Source organism: Pezoporus wallicus, unplaced genomic scaffold, assembly GCF_028554395.1.
Source record: "Pezoporus wallicus isolate ANWC-B61680 ecotype Strahan unplaced genomic scaffold, APGP_CSIRO_Pwel_v1 contig_5696, whole genome shotgun sequence".
Classification (NCBI taxonomy): domain Eukaryota; kingdom Metazoa; phylum Chordata; class Aves; order Psittaciformes; family Psittacidae; genus Pezoporus; species Pezoporus wallicus.
The window spans coordinates 841823-865566 of record NW_026642402.1 but is presented as its reverse complement, the minus strand read 5'-3'; the positions used below and the strand labels follow the sequence as shown (position 1 = coordinate 865566).

The 23744-nt window shown below is 44.6% G+C and overlaps 2 protein-coding genes across 8 annotated transcripts in view; both read left to right on the top strand.

The window, feature by feature from the left end:
• MTHFD2L (methylenetetrahydrofolate dehydrogenase (NADP+ dependent) 2 like) overlaps positions 1-23744 on the top strand; it is a 65759-nt gene that overhangs the window by 30333 nt on the left and 11682 nt on the right. For 3 of the 6 annotated variants that reach the window (XR_008974989.1, XM_057429868.1, XM_057429864.1), the window contains one exon: positions 1619-3073. The exons of 2 other annotated variants lie outside the window; for them this stretch is intronic. Coding sequence is in view for 3 of the 4 variants with exons in the window: in XM_057429868.1 (XP_057285851.1) it covers positions 1619-1731 (113 nt within the window). In the remaining variant the exon portion in view is untranslated. Of the gene's footprint in view, positions 1-796; positions 1503-1618; positions 3074-23744 lie in introns of those variants that run through there. One more of the 6 variants, XM_057429866.1, reaches the window with a different exon arrangement.
• Positions 4779-14225, top strand: EPGN (epithelial mitogen). Of its 2 annotated transcripts, none has more exons than XM_057429872.1 (5): positions 4779-5545; positions 6008-6121; positions 11277-11397; positions 12139-12291; positions 12591-14225. In XM_057429872.1, exons 1-5 carry the CDS (start codon positions 5509-5511, stop codon positions 12643-12645), a joined length of 480 nt encoding a protein of 159 aa, XP_057285855.1. In that variant the 5' UTR covers positions 4779-5508; the 3' UTR covers positions 12646-14225. The 2 variants fall into 2 exon arrangements, with proteins under 2 accessions (XP_057285855.1, XP_057285856.1); XM_057429873.1 differs by having other exon boundaries at positions 4780-5545; positions 6032-6121.

Here is a 23744-nt window from a genome sequence, read left to right as displayed (position 1 = left end):
GGTGCCTAGTTTTCCATCCGTGGAGCTCTTCTCATGGCCAGGTGTAGTAGGTTCTGCTTTGTAGTGACTTCAGTGGAAGTGTATGTGCTTGTGTCAGAGTTGTGCTTGCTCAGTGTTCTCATGGGTGGGTGGGTGTGTGCCTTTTCAAATACAGTGTTTTTTAAAAGTGGTTTGTGTGTTGCCATGAAATTATTCATAAGCAAGGGGGGGAAAAAAAAAGCTAACAACCAGAAAAAACCTCTCACAGTGGCACTTGAGAAAAACCCTCTGTAGTAACCAGATTAATAATATTCTATTTGGAGTAACCATTATTAGCAAATAAGTGCTCATTAGTTATGTGCTGAATTCCCAGCCAGTTGCATCTAATTTCTATGCAAGTAACCTGCAATTCCACCTGATTGCGTTTTGTGCAGTAGATAAGAATATCAAGTCAGGATTGTTTGCTGCATTATATTAATTCCTTGTCCAAAGAAGTTAACTTCACAGGTGCTAAGTAAATAATCTGCATGGATTTACCTCTTAACACAAGCATTCAAGGTGTTTACTGACTTTGGATAGTCTGACATAATTGTTATTAGAGCAAATTCAGCTCTTGAGTTTCTTTCTGTTGGAGACTTGGGGGAGATCTGCATTTCTGAATCCCAGTTCAGTATAGGCACCCTAGTAACACTGGTTAAAAACCCCAAGTCTTCTCTGGAGGAGCTGAGCGTTTGTGCCTGAAGTCACAGTGGGAGTTTTGCCATTAGGATCTGTATTTCTCTTGCAGACAACTCTTGATTTTGTTCTCTGTCCATAGTGTGAAACAGACAAGCAAATGAACCAGGAAACTACTTTCTTCCTCTGTGGTTTAAGTTCCCTTTTGTGATCATAGAATGTCTTTGATAGAAGGTGCAAGCAAGAGGAGGCAAAAGGGGCTGTTAGGTGACTTAACTGGTGCTGGTGCTCTGCTGTTGGCTCTGATAGAGCAGACTCCTGCTCTGCATGCTGCTCCTCAGCAGCACACACAGTGTGGGGAGGCACCTCTTTACCTACAGGATCAGGTCCCTACCTTCCATAGCTCTCCTGGATATTGAAGGTGCAGTATCCCAGCTGGCATATGGAGGTTGTACAAGTCCTTGCTGCCCTCCTGGGGTTGTCCTGTCTTGTGTCACCCAGCCTTCTTGGGCCAGCTGGTCAGTCTGGTCAAACAGTAGTCACAAACTGCCCCTTACCAAAAAATTGGGTGGGGTTTATTTTCTATCTGTCTTGGCACAGGCTCTCAGGAGGAAAGGGCAGCCTGCTGCAGATAGATCAGCTCAAATGGGTTGTGAAAGCATTACCCAGAACTAGCCCTGGGTAATAATGTTCAGATGAAGAAGACGACCTTGCAGCCCAGTTCTGATAGTGTCCTGTCACTACCCTGGCTGTAAGAACTCAGTGATTAAAACTTGTCTGTTTTACACTTGTCCCATATTCTTGTACACTTGTCCCATATTCTTGTACACTTGTCCCATATTCTCCAACATTTTCCAAGTCACAGTCCTTGGTGCTTGTTGCCAGTTAAGTGCTTGTGGACAACTGAAGGAACAAAAGAGTTTAGAAACTCTTTTAGTTAATATCTGTTTCTCTTTTCTCTTAGAAGTGAAGAAGAAGGCTGCCTTTATCACTCCAGTGCCGGGAGGGGTAGGACCTATGACTGTTGCAATGCTCCTGAAGAACACACTCATAGTTGCCAAAAAGCTCATTTACTAGAGCAAGTGGGCTCCTTTGGAAGAAGAATCCAAGTTGTTCTATTTATTGATACACAAAATGTTTATTTTTTACTACAAAGATATTTATTTCTACATTGTATTTATTTTTTCATGTAAAGCATGCTAAACCAAATGGTTTACAAGATGTTCAAATACTTTGTGTAACCTCCTACTGACTAAAAGCTAAAAGGGAGAATGCAGCCTATGCAGATCTGGTGGCGGTGGTCTATTACCTGTGTGAAAATAAAGCAGCAGCATGAATTACAAACGTACCTGTGTGTTTGGGGGTGGGGTGCAAGTACCAAAGTCTTGTAAGCACCTGGAACCGCAGTCTTAATCAAACAACATGAAAACTTACTTTCGACATGCTAGATAGGTTTTAAAAATATGATTTGGGTTCTGAGGGCATGACGCATACTGGGTGTAGTTTGTACTCTTAAAATTCTTTTTTTTTTTTAAACACTTAAGAGATAGCAGCAGAAATCTTGAATCTGAAAGGAGTGAAAGGCTGAACTTTTCAGCTGCTTAGCGGTAACATTGACATGACTGCAAAACTTCAATACCTGTTTTAAAACAGTCAGGTGGACCTGAACGCTGGTGAAATTGTGCTCTTGAATGTTTGCATGAGGTATGCATGAATGAGGAGCTAGAATGGAGGCCAGCATTATTTTCTTTCCATATCTGAATTTGTTTAACTAAATGTTTTGGTGCATAACACCCTCACTCTTCACAAGAAACTGAATAGTTGGCTGGGCTGGATCAGACTTCAGTTAGGCAAATCATAGTTTAAACCACCATGTATGTATATTATATATGTAACGGGGTGGGGAAGAAGAAGAAAAAAGCAAGAGTTTATCCCTAATGCAATATTTGTGTTGGAATTTTAAGCCACTTAATTGTTCTCTTGGTTTCTGAAACTGCGTGAAGGGCTGGTTTTAGTCCATGGTATAAGGCTCAGCTCTGTGAATCTTTGACTACAGTGTTTTACTGCTTAGAGAAGGCTAGATGGGATACTAAGATCAGTACTTTTCTGTTGCCAGAAATTTTAGTTCCAAGATGGCTCTAGACTAGTCTCATGCAATGTGGAAGTTGGAATGGAGTGGCTGTGAAGGTGTCGCTTGAACTGTGTGAAGAGCCTACCCCAGTTCTCATTGGAGCCACTTTGGACTTTTATCTTGGTGTTTTTATCTCAGTTGGGATGGCTTTGATTTATTTTTATCAAGAGCTTTAGGTGTTTGCCAGTAGACTCTAGACAACTTGAAAAGGGAGGGTGTGGCAAAATACTCCTGCTTTAAACAAAATACATGCTCTTATTGTAATAAAAGAATGAAGATGGAACATCACTTCTGTGCTGATGATTTTTGTGATGAACTTCCCAAGAGTTCTGTTGCATGCAGCATTTATCAAAGAGGCTGCCAGAATCACTGCTAAAGGTGTAGTGCCAAGAGTGCAGGAACTTGCTTATCCGTTTAAATTTGAGCAGTAGTTACAACTCAGGAGGATCAAGGTGCTTGTGGGGATAAGACTCAGACTGATCAACCCAACGTTGGTTGAGATGGAATAAAATTTGTTTACTCTTACATTAGTCTTGGTGAGAAATTTTGATGTGTTTTTCGGGTTGACTGTGGGTTTTTTTTCCCTTGTATCAGTGAGTTAGGAGTGGAGCTAATGGATGTGTTCTGCATGTTCAGTCATGAGATTTTTCATCTGTTTATCTTGCTGTTCTAGATCAGTGTTTCTTTTCTTGGATTAAACTCTAATCATCTCTGCTTTTTTTTTGGCAGAATAACAATTTATGGCATTTTGTTTATCTCAGTTGGGCAAGTCTGCTTCTTTCATGCTTTGCAAGCAGTTTATTGTGCATCTAAAGCTTTTTATTTTCTCACCTCTGTGGATGGGTTAGCATTACACAAAAGCTAGTGAGACTGAGGTGTTGATCTGCAGCATGCTATGTTCAGAGCAGCCAGAAACATCTGTGAGAGCATTCTCCACTGGGAGAACATCGAGAAGGAGCAACCACCCTGAAAAGCATGCTCATGTGCCAGGCTGGGTCAAGCCTGGTCCAAGCCTGAATGCCCTGTGGTGGACAGAGACCCAGCCTTATCCACTGGAGCCTTCTTATGGGCCTACCGCACCCAGGTCTATTGCCTAATGCCAAAGCCACCTCATGGATTCACATCGGATTAAGCTCCTGTTGTGTAGATGTGTGTTGAAAGCAGGACTTGTGAGCCTTATTCCTGCTTGGGAATGATAGCAGAGGTTATCCAGGTAGGCAGAAACACTCCTGTGTGCAGGCTGTACTCCATCAGTGTGCAGGCATGCAGCAATTCAGGATAGCAAAGGAGGGGAAAAGCCTTGTGGAATGCAGTCCATGAGCAGGAGAAGGTATAATTAAAATGTGCAGAACTGGCTTGTGTTTTTTCCCTTAACATGTAAAGTGGTTAGGTTGAATCCTGCAGATCCCTCGGGAGTGGAGCATAGAGGGAGAATTTGAGCGGGCTAGAGTTACTGGAGTTTGTCAGAAGATTTTTGGCTGTAAAATACAAAAACTATGAAATGGTTTTGTTGTTTGGAGCTCATAGTTGCAGAAGCTGTTGCTGGTGTGAAGTGTGTAGCTCTGCTTCAATCAGAGTCAGGATGTTGCTGTGTCTGTGCCTTATTGAACCAGGCACTGCTTCTGGTTCTAGTATGTTTGGCTCTGCCTCTGGAGATCCAACTAGTCCTACTAGTTCCCAGCTGCCTGTGCCCAAGGAAGCTGAACAGCATTTGGACCTGTGGAGTGACATTTAGTGTGAGAAATGAGTGTGACAGATATGTCTTAGAAACCTGCAAACACTTCATGTAAAAAGTATGATAGTTCCCATTATGCATACCTACTTCTTTGAAAAGATGGAGATGGGCATTTATAGCAGTGTAGTGGCAGGAGTAATGAAGGGTTCTCCTGTTACAGGAGACCACAGCTTACTTGCCCTTTCTGCCTGTCTTCTCTATGCCTGTGCTTCATCAGCTTTGTTTCTGCTCCACGTAACTGCACGGAGCTTCAGCCAGTGTCACATGCCAGGTGCAGGGCTGGTGGCTTTCCCTGCTTCAGAAGGTTGTGTACAGGGAAGGCTGGCTGAGGAGCCGTCAGCATGCCCCATAGACTCCCCAGAGCCTGTCAGCAAAGGCTTCTCGCTGCAGTCACCAGTGGAGAACATCATCCATTATCTCTGTGTCTTATCACTTTATAACATCGGCAGTAGCTGTTCTCATGGTTCCTCTTCTGGATGCAGTGCCCAGAGGACCAACGAAGGAACACAAGCAAAACAGGGGATGGTCCTCAGACCCTGAGCCCTGGAGTAGCATCCTGAATGCTGACTGTCCTCCTGGAAGTAACACAAGATTGCATTTCTATGGGAAAGAAAGATCACGTCTTCCACAATACGTCATTCTTCATTTTACTCACCTGTTTTGCTGTATTTCATTGATCTGCTCTGACAGATACCACATCTGTCTTGAAAACTGTACCTTTGCATGCACAATGATGCCCATGGGTAATAGGAAACCAGGGTTTCAAAAGAAAACCTGATTCCATTGCTAGATAATAGCAGTTTCCTAAATAAATGTGTGGTTGCCCCAGGGGCTGTGGTTGTTGCCAGATGCACTTTTTCTTGATTGGTGAGAGCAGCAGATGACGCTTCGTGGCATATAAGCGTGAGAGAAAACACGGGAGCCCAGATAAGCCGAGTGAGTTGCCTGGACTGAGGAACTGAGAAGGTGCTTCAAGCAGCTGTGTGCCATGGCATTTGGAATGCTCATCTATATTTTGCTGAAAGGTATGTTCTTGTGTGTAATAAAGTGCACAGCTTTGTTGAACAACACTTGGCTCCTTCTGAAATAAGCGGCAGGGGTGGGAAGCATGCTAAGGCATTGCAAAGCAGAATTACTTAAGTGGCTTTAAACTTGAATGAAACTTAAACTCATAGGGTATAATGCAGACCTCATGAAAAGCTCCTGGTAAATAGGTGTAACATTGTAGTATATTGCATTTATCTGTGTTCTAAATTGCATAAGGTAATAGAGTGGAGAACAGAATGGATGTGTGTTTTGGAAATTCACAAACAATAGTTAGTTTCCCCCCAATCATAATTTCTCTGTGGCAAAGGGCAGTTTGAGGCAAGAATGTTTGAAATGAATGGTTGTTGCATCACTGCATGGTATCAGAAGTGTAGTAAGTGGGTACATGTTTTGTGGATAATGTGAGCCTTGAATAAATATACTGAGTTTTTCTGTTACAGTAAGCATCTATTTGCATTACACAGCAATGGGGGCACTGAGTGAAGAGTCAGCTCTTACTGTTTCATCCCTTAGCACGGACTTATGGAATAACTGGACAAAAAACAATGCTGAAGGTACTCCTTTCTTGTTTTGATTGTCTTTATTAACCTGTCATTTTAAAAAACTGTCACTTGGACACTGTTGAAATTTTTGTGTGCTTTATTTGTGAGATGAGCTGCTGTTCGTGGAGCCTTAAAACCGTCTCTCAGGTAAGAGGTGCTCCTCAGCTGGGGTAGGCTTAGCGTTGCCCAGCTGAAGGATTCTTTATCCACAGCCAGTTACAATTTGAAGCAGAAATTTTAAGGCAAATTGGGATAGATGATCTGCATTTCTGATGGCTGTTTCTGTTACTTGTGTAACCAGGGCTTGGTTTCTAGCTGTCTTCAATGTGAACCTTCATACACACAGTGAGAATGCAGCAAGCGTCACTTCCAGTCATGCCTCTCATTACTGTTACTCAGTAGTTTCTTTCTCTGCTGCAGTTTTGCTGCTGGCTGTTGCAGCTTCTCCAGCCCTTTTCAGAGTGTTAGCTCTCTCTTTTTCTTTTCTGACTGAAATGTGAACTCCAGCTGTTTCCTTGCCAGCACCTGAGACCAGAGCACTGTGTTCATCCTGCGAGCTGCTTTCTGAATGTGATTTGAGGTAGTAGGGATGTCATTTCTTTGGGAGAACTGTGCAATCTGGAAGTGAGGTTTTGGCAGGTCAGTAAAGGAGGAAAGGATTTGAACTGTGAGACATAATGTCTTTGTTCTTTAAAAAGAACATAAACTTGCATACAAATCATCATCTGTTAATTGTAAGTCAGCACAGGATGTCTTGCAAGCTTCTTTTAGTAGATCCTTAAGCTGCTTATTTTTCTCATAACAAGTCAAACTGTTGCGGGGGGTTTGTCTAATTAGTTATAGTGCAGCAATATACATTCATACATACACTCTATGTGTGGGTTTCATCTATATGTATGTAAAATGTGTCTAATATATACTCATACATATGTGAAGTAATGTAGATTTTTGACTGCAGTAGTCTCATTTATCAGACCTGTGATCTGCATTTGTCTATGCCATGATAACTTCCAGAGCTGCATACAGCAAACAGGAATTTAATGAAGTAGAAATATGTTGTGACTTGTGCAGTGCAGTACCCTGTTTGTATTATTTCTAGAGAGCAGGAGTCAAGGATCATGTTTTAACAAAGTAAGAGGCTTTTTACTGGTAGACAGCCATGTCTGTAGTAGTCCCATGTACCCTTGGGCTAGTTGTGGCGGTGCAAGTCCACTAGATAACAGGGCTTTTAGCTGAGAGTGTGTTCCCCTCAAAGCAGAACCAAACTCCCAAGCATGCAAATACATGTTTACACAGATAGTTAAAAATATATTTTGGTGGAGGTTGTACGAAGCCACTGAAAAGTTAGAAAATACCATCTCCGAAAAGAAGGTTGAAAAGAAATGCTTCAAGACTCACCAGAGAAACTGGCTGTATCTCTCTGAAGTTTTCTTGTATCTCCTGTGCAAGTTAAGTTTTTAGTAAGGTTTATCTCCAAGGTTCAGTAATACTAGATCCTATGAAAATGAATTCACTGGAGGAACTGGCAGTTTGTTGTGGATTGCAAGTCCTCTGGGGCCTGAGGTGTAGTTTGGGCAAAACCATTAATTTCCGCTCAATCCACTTGCCTCCTACTTACAAGCTCATGTCCTATTTCTTTATTTTATATTACACAGTCTTTAGTTTCACTAGTGCTGGGGCTAGAAAATGTCAGGCTTGGTGATCAGTCAGGGAAGAAAAGGTAGTGGAAAGAATGCCTGGCTGGGAGCTGAGATGGCAGGGATAAAAACTTGGGATGCTGTTTGGGCTGGAGGGGAGCCTTCATAGCAAAATGGGCAACTAGGAGTAGGGAAGGGCTTGCTTTTACTTGGGGAAAAACAAGATTCCTTCATTGCTGTGATCTGGGTCTCCCATACAGGCTGTGAGGGAGGCCCTGCACATGGGACTGACCCTTTCCCTCTCTCCATCTCCATTCTGGTTCTTCCATTACTCCCTGATGCACCATAGTTGAAGGCTGAGCTCTCGTGGTCTTAGTGGCTTGGCTTGTCTTGTTGCAGGTCTGTCAGTTTTGGCATGCCCAGCCTTCCAAGTACCTGTAGTACTGATTTCATGTCACATCTTGCCAAGTGTATCTGTTTGAATGACTCAGTTGTCAAGTGCTTACACAGCATGCTTTACTTTCCTCATGTGACATGAAAGGCCACATGGATGTGTTTATTCAACAGCTTATTCAGTATCCAGGTGGATAACATGATATGAGTTAGCATAATGATCTGGGATGGGTTAGAAAAATTATTCTTTTTCTTCTCAAGACTCATCATTATTTCAGAGGTAATTTGTACTTCTGCAATATCAAAATAATTAGCACTTACAATTTGTGAGTGTGTGCATTTAAGATCTGATTTTGCAGCCCACAAGGGTCAAAGCTCCTGCCTCTCACAACAAGCAACAAGGGAGGAATGTACTGTTTGTTTGTCACCTGCACAGCAAGATGTTTGTCTCCAGCGCTTTCTAGGCAGGATTCTGCTCTAAGCTGACCTTTATTTCAAATGACAGCACAAACTTTAAAGGCACTCAGGAGAGAGGCTTTATGTACCTGTACAGAGCAAGGTTTCTTCCAGGCGTTGGCAGGTTGGAGGCTGCCACCTTTCGGCAGCCATGGGGTAGATGAGGAGTGATGTTCTGGTAGTGTGAATCCAACTGATAGAAGTTAGAGTGGAGGTGGCTGAGGATTTCTTGCCTCTGGCATGTAGGTTGGTACCTTCCTCATTTTGTTTCGGGTTTTTTTTCCCCCATACGGCAGAGGTGCAAGTGAAATACTAAACTTGTACGGAAGACATGTTCTCAGGACTCAGAAGAAGAGTAGTACCTTTGGTGGCAGGAAATATTGAGGGGTCCTGCTGATGAGTGGTCATGGTTACTGGTTTTATAATGCGCTGTTCAGCCCTTTTTGTCCTGAAATGGTGATTCACAGCAGTTCGTACTGAAGCATTTCAGGAGTCGCGGGGGGAGCATGAATGTGCTGTTGCTGTTTTCTGAAGCTCTTCCCTGCAGAGCTTTGGTAGTTTGTCTGCAGGTATATTAGGCCTAAGTGAAAATGGGCTTTTGCAGGTCTCCTGCATCCTAGATCTCCTTGTGGCAGGATGAGCTCTGCAGTTGTGTTAACCATGTGCTTTGTTTTCCATTGTGCTTTCCCTGGCAGTGAGCATCGTACAGTCCTCCTGGGCAGAATCTAGTGTCGTCCATCTCTTGTCACAAAAGCTGTCTTCTCTTGCTGAAATCTGTCCCTCCAAGGCCTAGTCCTGTGCTGACTGTGCTCTGGGCCAACAAGCCCACCCCCAGAGCTTGTCAACAGCATTCCAGAGGCAGCAGAGAAGAGCCAGATCTTGATAGCAGACCTTGTGGGTAGCCAGCGCCAACTTCTTCCCTTGCAGGGTGTGTGGTTCAAGGCTATGGGTGTGCCTGCCCTGCACAGGGCTTTCTGGAGCAGACACGCTATTCTGCTTTCATTAAATGGGGACAGTGTGGCTGTGGTAGCACAGATCTCACTGCTGAATGATAGAGATGGAGCCTCAGGCTCAGCATACCCTTCAGTGCATATGTATTGTCACTTGATTGCTAGAAAAGTGGAGTAAACCAACGTGTCCTTTCTCAAGCAGACTTGAGTTATTGTTCTCTCAGCAGGAAGCGGGATGATTCTGTCAGGTTTCACAGGGCACTATTTTGAAAGTAGAGTTGTTGATTTGAGGAACAGTGATAACATCATGCCCCCTGTGAATCCTGTTTTGGGCACCTGCCTGAAGTTGTGAATCAATCCAACATGCAGGCAAAGAGCTGAGTAGCTCTTTCCTATTGCTTCTCAGCTCTGTGATGAAGCTGCAGAAGGGATGAAGAGACAAATTGCTTAGTTGAGGGCATGGGGGGATTCCTGCCGTTAAGTAATTTAAACTGGAATCCAATGGGGAATTTTGGGGGTTACTCCAAAAAAATGTGTTGCGGGATCTTGAGTTGCCCATAGGATGGCTAGAGGCTTAGATGTATAGAAGTAGTTCCGTCAGTGCACTATCTCCAGACTTTGATTTAGCATTTAGTCAGAAAGGAAGGTTTCTGCTTGATGTAGCATTGCCTAGTCACTTGGAGCAGACCTTGTCAATTTCCTGCATGATGTTATTTTTCTTGTGGTCAGAATGGAAAGCTTGTATTGACATCACTCTGTTAGGAAATCACCTTCAGCCATCACTAAAACAGTCCCCTGAAACAGTAAGACATTGCTTGGACACCCCACCCCACCACGGATTCCAATAACTGGGTGGAGAAACCAGTTCAAACAGCTGCTTGCTTAGATGGTGAAGCTTTAGTGCTTTCTCTTCACGTGCTGCACCCCTGTTACAGCCTCATGCCAAGCCCCTGTGCTCCTGGGCTCAAGTGTTCTTCTCTTGGTATGAAACATGGGCATAAGATGTCCAAGAACAGTTTTGACTTCACCTTTATTCCCATTTGAGCTGCCATCGGTGGGAATAAGGTACTAATTTTTTGTGCTTTCAAAGCAGAAGTGTGCTTACTGACCTGGACACAGATTATTTCTTGTAAATTCAGAACTTAACAGTTGTGGACCATGCTTTTGCATGGGAAGACCATCTGGGCAGTCTTGTGCGCCTGCAGGCATAATGGGTCACTCTAGGAACATCAGAGCATGGAGAATGGAGTGAGGGAGTAATCCCGCCAGTCATCACTTGCTCAGTTGCAGGGTGGGCTGGCAGAAGGGTTAGAAATGCAATAATTTGTCTTACAATGGGGAAAACAGCTAACCATTTGAATTCAGACTGAGAAGTGTACTAATTCCCTACTGTTATTTTGTCCTAATCTCCTGATATTCCTGGGATGGTTTTTCTGATGGATTCCAGGTTGGATAGTGCTGGTGTCACCCTGGAGGAGTTTCCCAGAATCATTTTTATACTTTCTTCTCAAAAGGAAGCAGTTTATGTACAGTTTGCTCTTTCTCTAAAGCTATGCTGTAATGTCTTAGAGGCTTGTTCTGCTTAGCAGTGCTTGAATCTGCCCATGAGACATACCACAGCAAATCTATGCACTGTTTTCTGCAGGCCGTATCTGTTCAATTTGAGTTGTGAAAATGAATTAAAATTATTTTTTTCCTAAGTATAACATGATTTTTTTTTCCCTTTCACAGCAGACTACACTGAGCAACCAAAGCTCATGAAGCTTATGCAGACTTGTCTTGAGGAACACCACAGCTATTGTATAAATGGGCTCTGTGCTTTCCACAGCGAGTTGAGGAAACCCATATGCAAGTAAAGAATAAGTATCTTCTAAGTATCCTTCATAGAAAACGACAACAGTAGCATTGTTTCTTTGTCTGATACATGTTCCTAATGTAAGGTGACTGAATTTCAGCAGTTTCAAGTGCCAGTCAAGTATTTGCAGGCTTAGTTTGGCACATGATTGAGTGCTCTGGTAGCCCAGGACTGTTGACAAGGTAGTAGTGCTGTGCTGGTGTGATACTAAGGAAGGAAGAGGGAAAACTTACAGCTTTGTTGGTCACTGCTGTGATGGCAACTCAAACCACAACTGGTGCTAGAGTAAACAGTAAAGAAATAAGTAGATGTTCACAGTGGGCACAGCGAAGGGGGCAGGATCTTTCAAGATGTCAGCTGCATCTCCCTTTAACTGCTTACACACTGATAAGGATTGTGATGTCCTTAAAAGTTTCTGGGCAGCTTTGGCCTTTGGAGATCTTCTAGTAGCTAAGGATCAGCAGAGCACAGTGCTCTTCATCCACACCCTCTGCGATGAGGGTATGTTTAGACTGTGTTTGCTGCTGTGACTGCAGTCCTTGAGCTTGCTTTAAACTAGACAGACTGGGGCAACTGGTAGTCTTGATGCAATGAAGACGTGACAGAGCACCGGATTCAGCCCATCCTCTTTCAGGCTTGTTCTAAATAGTTTAAGACTGATGAAAACTAACGTGTTTCTGCAATACAAAGCATGAGAAGTCCTGAATAATGTTTGCATGGTGTATATTTATTTTGTAGGTGCCTCGCAGGTTATAATGGTGAGAGGTGCGAACATTTAACACTAAATTCGTATGCACACAATTCTTACGAACGCTATATTGCTGTGGGAATTGGTGTGGGAATACTGACGAGTGGGATACTTGCTATCATCTACTGCTACGTAAGAAAGAGGTATGGGAGATATGCAATCTTCTCATCACATTCATCTGAGTTGTACTGGGCAGGAAGAAATGGCATGTGGAATTTTGAGGGCATGGGTAGTGTGTTCTTGCCTGTTGCTGATCTGTGGTGTGATCTTCAAGGAACTGACAGCCTACCTCTGTTTTCCATCTCCCAGTTGGGTCTAAAGTCATTTTCATTGGGGCTGCCTAAATGAGTTGGGTGACTGTGTCAGACACCTGATTCAGGTTCTCTTCACACTGCTGTGGTTTTAGGTTGGTCTGATTAACATCATGTGATGTTTGTTTTAGATGCAGAAAATTGAAATCCCCTTACAGTGTCTGCATGGGCGAGACAGCATTGTGAAGACATAGCATTGGGACACTTCCCAATTTGCCTGTAAAGGAGAGGAAGTCCTGCTGGGAAGGCCGCCATCTGCCATCTGGCAGATACCACAGCCTTGCTGATGGGAGGGCATGAAGGGAATGACAGGACAAGTACATGAAAGGAACTCCTGCAGGACTGATGGGCGCCATTCACATGTGAAGAAAGACTTCCTCCTTCGTAGAGGTTGCTAGATGACCAGGTCCAAAAAGCTAAGGATACTCGCAGCCCTCAACGATCTCCTGTGGGTGGTATTTACTGAGGCGAGGACTTCCTGGTTTTAGCTGTTTTCAGTCATTTCAAGCTCTGGTACAGTGTTCTGCTCTTGCCTTTTCTGTTTGTTTGGTTTCTTGTTTGTTGGTTTTTTTTTTTTTAGTCCCCTTCTTTTCTCCTCCTGTGGAGGAAAAGCACAATCCTTCTCACAGTGGAGATGGATTCTGAACCTCATATGCTGACAAGACACCGTTTGGGTTCTGATTTCAGTGTCTGCTGCCTATGTGTGTGGATAAACAGGCCCTTTTCCAACACAGCAGATACCTTTAGTGGGCTGAACAAAATTTAGGCTTCTGTTGCCACCAAGGACAGAACCATAAAATGCTTCGGACTGAGCAAAATGGATGGTTCTCAAAAGCTTACTTCAATTTAGGAATAAAGATTAAGCACTTTTGAGAAAATCATGTCATGACACCTCTGGGCATGGCAAGTTCTTACTGTTTTCACAAGCAGAGGATTTGGGCATCCTTGTCAAAACGGATTATTGAGGGTGCTCATAGCAAAGAACTTTACTGTTTCCTAACATCATATAGCAGTTCATCACATCTTCAGGCAGAATATAACTTTGCTGCATGCTGATTTCAGCACAAGACTTCAGCTGGTAGAGAAGCTTTAATTTTGTTGTTTAATTTCAGTATGGCTTTGCCCAGGAAACAGACTCTCTTTCTTCTGTTCTCACACTATGGGCACAATGTGACCACTCAAATAAGAAACAAACGGGGATTTTCTTCAACCCTGGACAAAGATATTACCCATAAGATGCTTAATTTTCTGAGTCTTGTCTACGAAGAATTGCAAAGGTAACGAGATTTTTTTTTTGAGGACAAAGGAAGAAAATTGGTTCTGAGACTGGGACTGTTTGTGTCTTCTCACTGAGAGCTGGAGTTTTTGCCAAGTGCTGATGAAACTGGGAGATGGGTCTAAGAGATGTTCGTTTCAGCTGTTGCATATTGTAGATGCATCTGCTGTGCTTAGTCATCTGTTAGAAAAAGACAGGTACTTTGTGATTGTATGGGATGATACAGGCTCCTAAATTGAGATGCCCTGCTGGAATGCTCAATCTCTTTGTAACGTGAGTTAATTTTCACAACAGGATGCATGTCACGTGTTAAAAAAACCCTGTGTATTTGTGAGACTACAATGATAATGCCGAAATGTGTATGAAAGGCTGGGGTTTGAAAAGCACTTGAGTGGCCTGAAGTTCAGTGGGCTGCTTATGAGGGGGATCTGGTCAGTAGCTGAGTCATCTTGGTTCTCCATTTGATACCAATAAATAAAACAACACATCACATGCTGCTTGATTGGAATCCCCATGCAATGGAGTGGAGCTAGTGCCATGTGCGTACACAAAAAGGATTGGTGAGGAACTGGATGGAGAGAGGCACCAGTCCTTTCCTGTATGCATTGACATGAGCCTTTTATAAGAGGCACTGAGCTGATTTTCCAGCTCTCGGCCTTTGCTTTCTTCATCTCCAGTTAAATCTTCAAATCTCTGTATTGTTTGCTCCTTTCCATTCTTCTGACCTTTTCTTAGTATCCAGTGAGACAACTTCTCTTGATTTGCAAGTCAGCTTTCAGTAGTTGCGCTAATGTTTTCTGTCATGTGTGGAGTGAGAGTGCAATTACAATCTGTGTATTCACACGCAGACATACGAAAAATCTCCTTCACCCCTTGCACACACTGGACAGAAATACCAACTAGACACATGCATGTCATCAGGAAAACACAGGCAATAGATGCTTTCTCATTATTCTTGGAGAAAATTTTAGAGCTAGATAGACCAAAGGATGAAAAGCCTCAAAGCTTTTGTCATGTGAGTGAATCTTTCTCCAGAGTGAGTTGTCTCTTCCTGCATGTTTGCAAGTGTTGCATATCGCTTCTAGAGGACGAACCCTTCTGCAGCACAGAGGCTGTGTCTTGGAGCAGGCACACACAATAACACAGCATGCTCAGGGTGTACATACGGTTGTTAAAGGAGTTTTAAAGGAAGGAGTTTGAGCTACTGGATTTTAATTTGTCCAGAGAAAGCTGCTGGGGAGAAATGGGTCTTAAAATCAGAGAGTAGTTTGGGTTGGAAGGGACCTTCAAAGGTCATCTAGTCCAATCCCCCTGGAAAGAGCAGGGATATCTTTAATTAGGTCAGGTTGCCCAGAACCAACTCCATCCTGGCCTTGAATGTATCCAGGGATTGTGCATCCACCACCTCTCTGGGCAAACTGGGCCAGTGTTTTATCACCCTCATTGTAAAGAAGTCTTGTGTGGTTGTAACCATTTGTGTGTTTTCTGACTGACTTTTTTAACACCTTTTACGTACCAGTGGCCAAGCAGGTGCCCTGTGTAGTATGCAAGTATTTCTTCAGAAGTATTTACCTATTGCAGTAAGACTACCTATAGAAACGCACACTGACTCAGTGGGTTTTAATGCCTGGTTAAATGTAACTGGAAAGGAAGGTGTATGCCAATGCAACAGTTTAGCAGGAGACTAAATAGTGAAATACTGGTTTTCTCTCTAGTTTGCTTTCTGGTCCAAGGCAGCTTTGGAAGGGCAGCCAGGGAAAGATTGCTGAGGTTTTTCTGCTAGTGGAAGCCAGAGAGGGACTTTTCATCAGGAAATATAGCAATAGGACAAGGGGTGATGGGTTTAAACTGAAACAGAGGAAGTGCAAGTTAGATATAAGGAAGAAGTTCTTTACTGTAAGGGTGGTGAGGCACTGGAACCAGATGGCCAAAGAACTGATAAAAGCTCCATCCCTGGCAGTGTTCATGGCCAGGTTGGACAGAGCCTTGGGTGACATGGTCTAGTGTGAGGTGTCCCTGCCCATGGCAGGGGGTTGGAACTTGATGATCTTAAGATAATTTCCAACCCTGACTATTCTGCAATTCCATGAAAAGCTCAGGAATGAAATACCAGATGAGCCTGTGCCATGGAAAATGAGATAAGGGCAGAATGAGAATGCAACAGAATGACAAAGATAGGAAGAAAAAAGGAGGTCTTTGCTTTATTTTAGTTTTCTTTTTCCAAGTGGCATTGAGGCTTCCAGAAAAGGGTTCCTCAGCACCACGGCTTCTTAGACAGCTGAGGCTGATGGCACTGACAGAGACAGCAGCTTTCTCCATCAGTTTGCAGTGTTCACAGGCTGCAGCCCATGTTGAGAAGAGTGTTGTCATTGCAGTTTTAAGGCATTTCTTCAGGCCCAAGCTGTGTTTGAGGCATCACTACAGGAATGAATCACACTGCTGCTAGGGGCAGTGACCTGGCTGAGGAAGTCTGCGTTGCCTCAGATCACTTTGTGGAGTCAGCCACTGCACCCTGCCTTGATAAGTGACAGATGCTACTGGGCTAGGATGGTGTGCTGCTGCTTACAGGGCTGAATTTCCTGCAGAACTGGCCTGTCAGAGGATCAGGATCATCTTTCCTGGCTCATTTATCAGGCTCAGACTCCTTCTGTAATGGCATAATTAACAGAGTCGTAAGCTTCTGCTTCCTGTTAGCTGCATGTGTCAAAAACTTGTCATTTCAAGAGGAGACCCTCTGTGTGACTTTTAGGCATTAGCTTGGTTGGGGCACCAGCTTGGCAGGGTGAAGGGAGAGAGATGTTCAAGACTGGAACCTGCCTTTCTGAAGGACAGAGTGCTTGCCCTGTGTATGATCCTGGCCAGTGGAACCACACTGCAGCTGCAGCCACCATGCAAGTGTACCTGGTTGCTAATGCTTGGCTGGGACTTGAATACCTCCCCTGGATTCAGCGCCCATTTTGGATTGAAGTGTGTGGGTGGCCTGCACTTTACCTGGTATCAGCAAGGTCTGTTTAAAAGGGCGACATGCAAGCCCGTGGAAGAGAATACTGTCCTTCCAAAACACTGCTTTTAATGTTGGAAGGAAGTGCAAGGAAGTGTGTTGATGGCTAATATTTGAATTACATGGTGTCCTTGTCCTGCCTGTCTTGACAGGGTGCACAGTTGGTTAACAGTGCCCATGGTCACAAATGGCTGATTCAGCAACCTGAGTTGCAAGGGCATGGGACCAGCTAGTCTGATAGCCAACCAGCCACTGCAGAAGTGTCAGAGACTCTCGGAGAAGGTCTTAGAGGCCTGGTGGCAGGCAGGTAGGTAGGAGAGGGTTTTCCTTCAGAGCTTTTCTCTTATTCTTTACAACCAAGAGTATGTTTTGCATAAGAATGCAGCAGGGTTTCTGGTCCTTCCCGTGTGCTGTGGCAGCCCACCTTAATTTGGTGCACAGTAAAAAGAAAAGAACTGATTGGTACCTGAGTGCCTTGCATATGGTCTGAGTGGAAGTACTGGGTTGTGTCCAAAGAAACGGTTGTGAAACTGGTTATGTGCAAGTGCGTCTGGGCTTTAAGCAAAAAAACACCAACCAACCCACCAAAACAACAGAAAAAGCAGACACACACACCCCTGCCCAAAACATATGGCCTGCAGCAAAATTGTATGGCTTTGACAGCATTTACACCTATTAAATAAGACAATTTGCTGTTGCAGATAAGTAACTTGAATCATAGAGTCGTAGAATGATTTGGGTTGGAGAGGACCTTAAGATCATCCAGTTCCACCCCCCTGCCATGGCCAGGGACACCTCACACTAGACCATGTCACCCAAGGCTCTGTCCAACCTGGCCTTGAACACTGCCAGGGATGGAGCATGTACTAGTTCTTTGGACAACCTGTTCCAGTGCGTCACCACCCTCACAGTAAGGAACTTCTTCCTTAGATCTAACCTGAAGGCTACATTCAATCCCCTCCAGCCTGTTACAGGTAGGGACTTTGATAGCCCTGCTTGTTTCGGTAGCTCCTGGCATGGAATGAAACAGCTTCATGGCAGTGTAGCAACTGAATCCAGCCTCCAGAAACAGGAGCATAAAAAATGAAAAGGGGAAACGCTCTGGTTATTGCTTGTGTTTCAGGGTGTCACTTTGGTGGCCCAAAGGTAACGGCGAGTAACTTGACCTGCCGACAGCTTGCACAGCTCAGTGCTCTGATGGCATCAGCAGTGATGTGTGGCTGCTCGTACATCTTCTATCATTAGCCTTGCTCCAAAGAGGGAAATGCCTGTAGAGGTCCCTGTTGTTCTATAAATGCAGGAAACCATCTGGGACTCTGTCTTTATGACCCAGTTAACAAACAACCGGAAAAAAAAGTGCAGGTACTCATTAAAAGCTCAGTGTAAGTAGTCGTTAATTATCATGACAGCAATAAAATCTTGTACTATGACTTAACTTTGGGCTGCTCTGACTCTCGCTGAATGGAGCGAGAGCAGGCTGTGTCAGAAGCAGCTCTTGGTGAACTGCAGGAGGTGTCACAGCACAGCTGTCACCAGTGCCTTGTGCAGAAGAGGGAGATGTTTGTTGTGCTGTGGCTGGGAGCCCTGTTAGGGCAGGGCCCTTGCGCTGGTTGCTGGGCAGAGGAAGTTCAGGCTAGATCTAAGGAAGAAGTTCAGTACTGTGAGGGTGGAGAGGCCCTGACACAGGTTGCGCAAAGAAGTGGTGAATGCTTCATCCCTGTCAGTGTTCAGGTTGGACAGAGCCTTGGGTGACATGGTCTAGTGTGAGGCGTCCCTGCCCATGGCAGGGGGTTGGAGCTGGATGATCTTAAGGTCCTTTCCAACCCAAACCATTTGGTGATTCTAAGAGCACGCTCTCATGTGGCTGCTAGGGTTAAAACCTGAGGCTGTTGTCTCAGTTGTGGCTGAGACTCTGTATGTTATCCCACTACCAGGCTGACCCTAAATGGGAGCTTAGGTAACTGCAGGAAACAAGGTGGATGCCTGTCTCCTGAGAGGCCAGTTGAAATGGTACAAGAGGAAATAGAGGCATAGCAAAGGTCAAGTTGCTTTGTCTAAGTTGAGTGAAGCTAAGCATTAGTGGAGCCCCCCCAGCTTTTAGTCTACCCATCTGGGATCTGGGTGAGTGCTTCTGTCCTGTTTGCAGACCAACTTTTGCCTTTAAGGGAAGCAGAAGAGGGCTAAGGCCTGGGAAGAGCCAAGGTGCTGTTTGATGGGTTTAGAGGGCATCTTGTTGTTGAGGATAGAATTGGTAGCACCAAAGTCTAAATCTTTTTATCCACCTTGCTGGGGCTTCAAACTGATAAATGTTTACATGGAAAAGGAAGACAAAATGTAAGCAGTAAATGACACACAAAAATAAGTGCAATGTTCGGAAGACTTCTGTCAGGGAGATTTCCCTGTAACTGATTTTTAAGGATTAGTCATGGTCCATGTCCTGCTGTCAAGTCCACGTGGAAGCAGCAGTTCACGTCACATGGCTGTTGTATTGCTGGTCTGAACCAGTAGTTAGGTTGTTGAGTCCAATTAAAATTCTATTAAAAAAAAAAAAAAGAACAAAAATAAACAGAAAATTTCACAGACAAATTAGGGTAAAAACTAGTTTAAATGCTCATTCTCTGGAGCAATTCAAGATGAACTAAATCTGGGAGTCAAGGCATGTCTTGCATAGCCTTTTCAGGGGAGTTTCCCATATGATAGTTTGGGATTTTTTTGCTTTATTGGGGAATCAAGGCCTCTTGTGAAATTGAGCTGTAGCTCTGGGCTTAGTTTTCCACCTCAGAAAGGTCAGAGGTATTAAAATACAAGGTTTTGATTCCACGTCTGACATTGAGTCACTTAAACACTAATTTTTAATGAAAACTTCATGTTGAATTTCTCTGGTGAATGCTGACAAACAACTTTCCTTGCAAAGATTCCCTAGTGACGTTTCCTTTAGCAGTATTTTGTTCTTTAATAAGCAAAAGTACAGTTGTGATTTGAATGCATGACGCTCAAACATCAAGCTGGTTTTCTGGTCATGACTGACCTCCATGCAGTGTGGTGTCATTGCCGTTGGCTGATCAGAGGGGGGCTGATGGAGAGCCAGCCTGAGGTGCCCAATATGGGCTAGGGAGGACATGTATGTGAGCGCAGACGTGAGTGCCCAGACCTACTGCCTTAGAATTAAACTGCTTCTGGAAGCCCGGGCTTTGGAATAGCTGTTGCTAGTGGCATCACTGATCTGCCATCTCTTTCAGCTTCTCAAGGCAAGGAGCCACTTTGTGACCAGGGGTGGTGTCGTTAGAGCTTTGTCACTGTTACTCTGTTATATGGGTTATGCTCTTTGCTTTTTTTCAGGTGGTTGTTCAGGGGGTTTTGTTTGTTTGAGGGGTTGGGAATGCAAGAATCCTTCCTCTGTCTTCCACGCTCAAGGCAGGTGTGCAAAGATATTTGTCTGACAAAAGCATAACCAGCATTGAGACACAAGAGTACAGGGCCATGCTTTGCAAGAGCGTCTGACTAACTCGGGCAAAGCTAATTTGTTTGACATCATTTCTGTACATAAGCTTGTGTCTGTTTGTATCCCATTGTTATGGCAAATCCCATGATGAACCACGTTTTATTGACTCTGGCTGGCTGTTTGAGAGAGCCCGGCAGCAGATTTGACTCTGAGCAGTGTTCCAGGAAGCTGGCTTAATAGATGCTAACACAGAATTGAAAGGCTGCGGGGCAACATACAGGCTTCAAAGGTCGCTGTGACAGCTTTATGTAACAGGGAGGACATGAGCACCTTGCTGCATCTCTGCTTTGCCAGCCATGGGGGTGTGCAAGGCAGGTCAAGATGCATCACAGCAGGCAGGGACAGTGAGGGGGCACCTGGAGTCATAGGTGATGCCTGTAGCTAGAACATACAGTATTTGGCTAATAGTTTTGTGCCTTTTCCCCTCTTTTCTAGGCTACAGCATCACCTGTTCACATGTGTTTAGTGGAGGCACACTGCTGAGGAAGAGAAACGCAAGGAGGGCCCCCAAGTGGACCTCTCACTACAAGACAGACATTGAGGTGCTGGAGCAAGTCCAGAGAAGGGCAATGGAGCTGGTGAAGTCTGAAGCACAAGTCTGATGAGGAACAGCTGAGCGACCTGGAGGAATTTAGTTTGGAGAAGAGAAGGCTCAGGGAGACCTTATCACTCTCTACAACTACCTGAAAGGAGGTTGTAGTGAGGGGGGGTCAGCCTCTTCTCCCAAGTAACAAGTGATGGAACAAGAGGTAATGGCCTCAAGCTGTGCCAGGGGAGGTTCAGATTGGATATTAGGAACAATTTCTTCACTGAGAGGGTGGTCAGGTGTTGGAACAGGCTGCCCTGGGAATGGTGGAATCACCGTCCCTGGAAGTGTTCACAAACTGTGTAGACAAGGTCTTTAGTGACATGGTTTAGTGGTGGTCTTGGCAGTGCTGGGGGAATGGTTGGACTCAATGATCTTAAAGGTCTTTTCCAACCTGATTAATTCTATGGTACAGTGATTCTAAGTGGCCTCATCTGTGTTTGTGTCTTTTGGAAACTCTTGGCATCTAAAGTGTAAGTATGTTGGTACAAGTCTTTGTAGGTTTGGCACAACGTTTGGTGGATATTGGCAGCTTAATCTAAGTTTGACAAGCTGGGATTTATTGTTGTACATGTGGGAAGGGGAGGGAAAGGAGCTGTTGGTGAGGGTGAGAAGGCAGATGCGCAGCTTCACTTTGGAGTCGGACACTGTGGCTACCCTGGTCAAGTGAAGAGGATTTAGGTATGTGTTACTCCCATCCTTGGCTGCTTTCAATGACTACAGCCTTATTGAGGTTAGTAGCGTTGGTCTGAGTGCTGAGGATTTCCTTAGCAATGGATAGTGCAGGCCTAGAAGAATAGCCACCCTGGTTTTATACTGTTACTTTTGTTATCCAGCAAGGGAAATAACTGAATGCACAATTCCCATGGGATTAGGCTGTTGAGGCCTAATCTTTCTGTTCAACTTGAGATCAGACTTGTAGGAGTCCTTTGCTACCTGATGGCTGTAACAGAGTGTGGCTGTGAAACCTTCAAATAGGAGTTTCTGCTAATTTCTCTTGCTGCCTTATTCTCAGAGGTGCAGAACTGTGAATTTCAGGATGCTTGTGAACAAGAAGGTGGAGACTAGTTGAGTCTGGCAAAGGGCACTGTGCTTAATGAACCTGTAAAATCAGTCACTCAGAACCTGACCCTATAAAACAACTCAAAAGAAAAAAGATTATTTAAAAGCAAAACAAAGTTCAAGACCCTAAACTAGGTTTGGAGACAGTTGACTAGTTCCATAAATGGCACAGTGAGTCCTGTTGAAAGTCACAAAAGATGCGTATCTCCCTGCAGCGGCCTCTTTTTCAGCTGTGAGCTGGTTTCCTGTGTATGCTTTTACAGTGGAACAGCTCGTTGTACCCCCTGTGTGACTATGTGTAGCTTGGTTAATATACCCAAAACAACAGCTCCTAACTTGCCTTGCTGTATTGTGGACCCCCTTCACGTGAACACACGTGCCAGCAGTGGAACTGGCTTTGGTCCTTGTGGTGCAAACTGTTGTTTCAGTAGTTGAAAGTAAGTGGAAGGAGGTGATTCTGCCCCTCTGCTCTGCTCTCGTGAGACCCCATTTGGAGCACTGTATACAGTTCTGGTGTCCTCTACATAAAAAGGACATGGAGCTGTTGGAGCAAGTCCAGAGGAGGCCACAAGGATGATCAGGGCCTGGAGCACCTCCCATACTAAGGCTGAGAAAGCTGGGGCTGTTCAGCCTGGAGAAGGCTGCGTGGAGACCTCATAGCAGCCTTCCAGTATCTGAAGGGGGCCTACAGGGATGCTGGGGAGGGACTCTTCATTAGGGACTGTAGAGATAGGACAAGGGGTAATGGGTTCAAACTGAAACGGGAAGGTCAGGTTACATATAAGGAAGAAGTTCTTTACTGATGGTGAGGCACTGGAATGGGTTGCCCAAAGAAGTGGTGAATGCTCCATCCCTGTCAGTGTTCAAGGCCAGGTTGGATAGAGCCTTGGGTGACATGGTCTTGTGTGACCATGGCAGGGGGCTGGAACTAGATGGTCTCTAGGTCCTTTCCAACCCAAATCATTCTATGATGGGCTGATGCTGTAAAGGATGTGGTTGAACAAGGACACATCTGACTTCACTGTGGTGGCCAAGAAGGCAGATAGTGAGCCCTGTCCCAGCTGTGTGCTCTCCTAATAGGGTATCACTTGCACGAGCACCTGTGTGGGTCCAACAACCGGAGGTTAAAGCATGGGGGTTTTCCTGTTTTCCAGCTAAAAGTAAATTTATAGCTCTCACTGCCCATTGATGACTTCTATAGTGTCTGGGTTCACTGGAGTGAACAGGCTCCATGAAATCCCAGCAGGACTCCCAAGAGGCTGAAAGACAGGATATTCTCTTGCCTTTCCCCTTGCCTTGGTAATACTTCTCTTGACCTTTTTGGTGGCATGTTTACAACTTCTCATGTTCAAATACATCTGCAGATTCTTCCTCGAGCACTTTTCAGCCATGTCCTGAATTCCTTCCTCCATCACTAACTACTTTTTTCATCAAGATTACAGCAGCAAAAAAATGTTCTCTATGGGCTAGGTGCTCCCCTGTGCATGAAAAATGTGTGCATGAGCCAAGAGACACCAGGAGTTTCTTCCTGATTGTTCCCAAGAAGAATGAGGAGTGACACAGGTGAAGAACATGACCTTACTGCAACACACATGCTCTGAGGCCTGCACAGAAATGGCCATGATGTCAAAGCAACAGTAAGGAGTTTTGGGGTAGGTGGGCAGAGTTTTGTGGCCCTTCACATTCCTCTCTGACCCTTTCCTCTGGTCAAGGATGGTTCCTTTCAGGTTCAGCTCTCCTGGCCTACCTAAAGTGGGTGTCCTGTCTTCCCACCAAGAATGAGTAGCTTGATGCAGAAAGAAACCATGTAGGTTTACTCTTGTGTAGAGGCTTTTCCCCTGAACGAGGCATAGGGGAG

What these genes read in the sequence shown, in the direction of transcription:
- EPGN (XM_057429872.1), top strand. Translation starts at nt 5,509, where the DNA reads ATGGCATTTGGAATGCTCATCTATATTTTGCTGAAAG. An exon ending in CATCTATATTTTGCTGAAAG is followed by an intron (nt 5,546 to 6,007) that starts GTATGTTCTTGT and finishes TTTCTGTTACAG; the next exon opens with TAAGCATCTATTTGCATTAC. An exon ending in TACTGCTACGTAAGAAAGAG is followed by an intron (nt 12,292 to 12,590) that starts GTATGGGAGATA and finishes TGTTTGTTTTAG; the next exon opens with ATGCAGAAAATTGAAATCCC.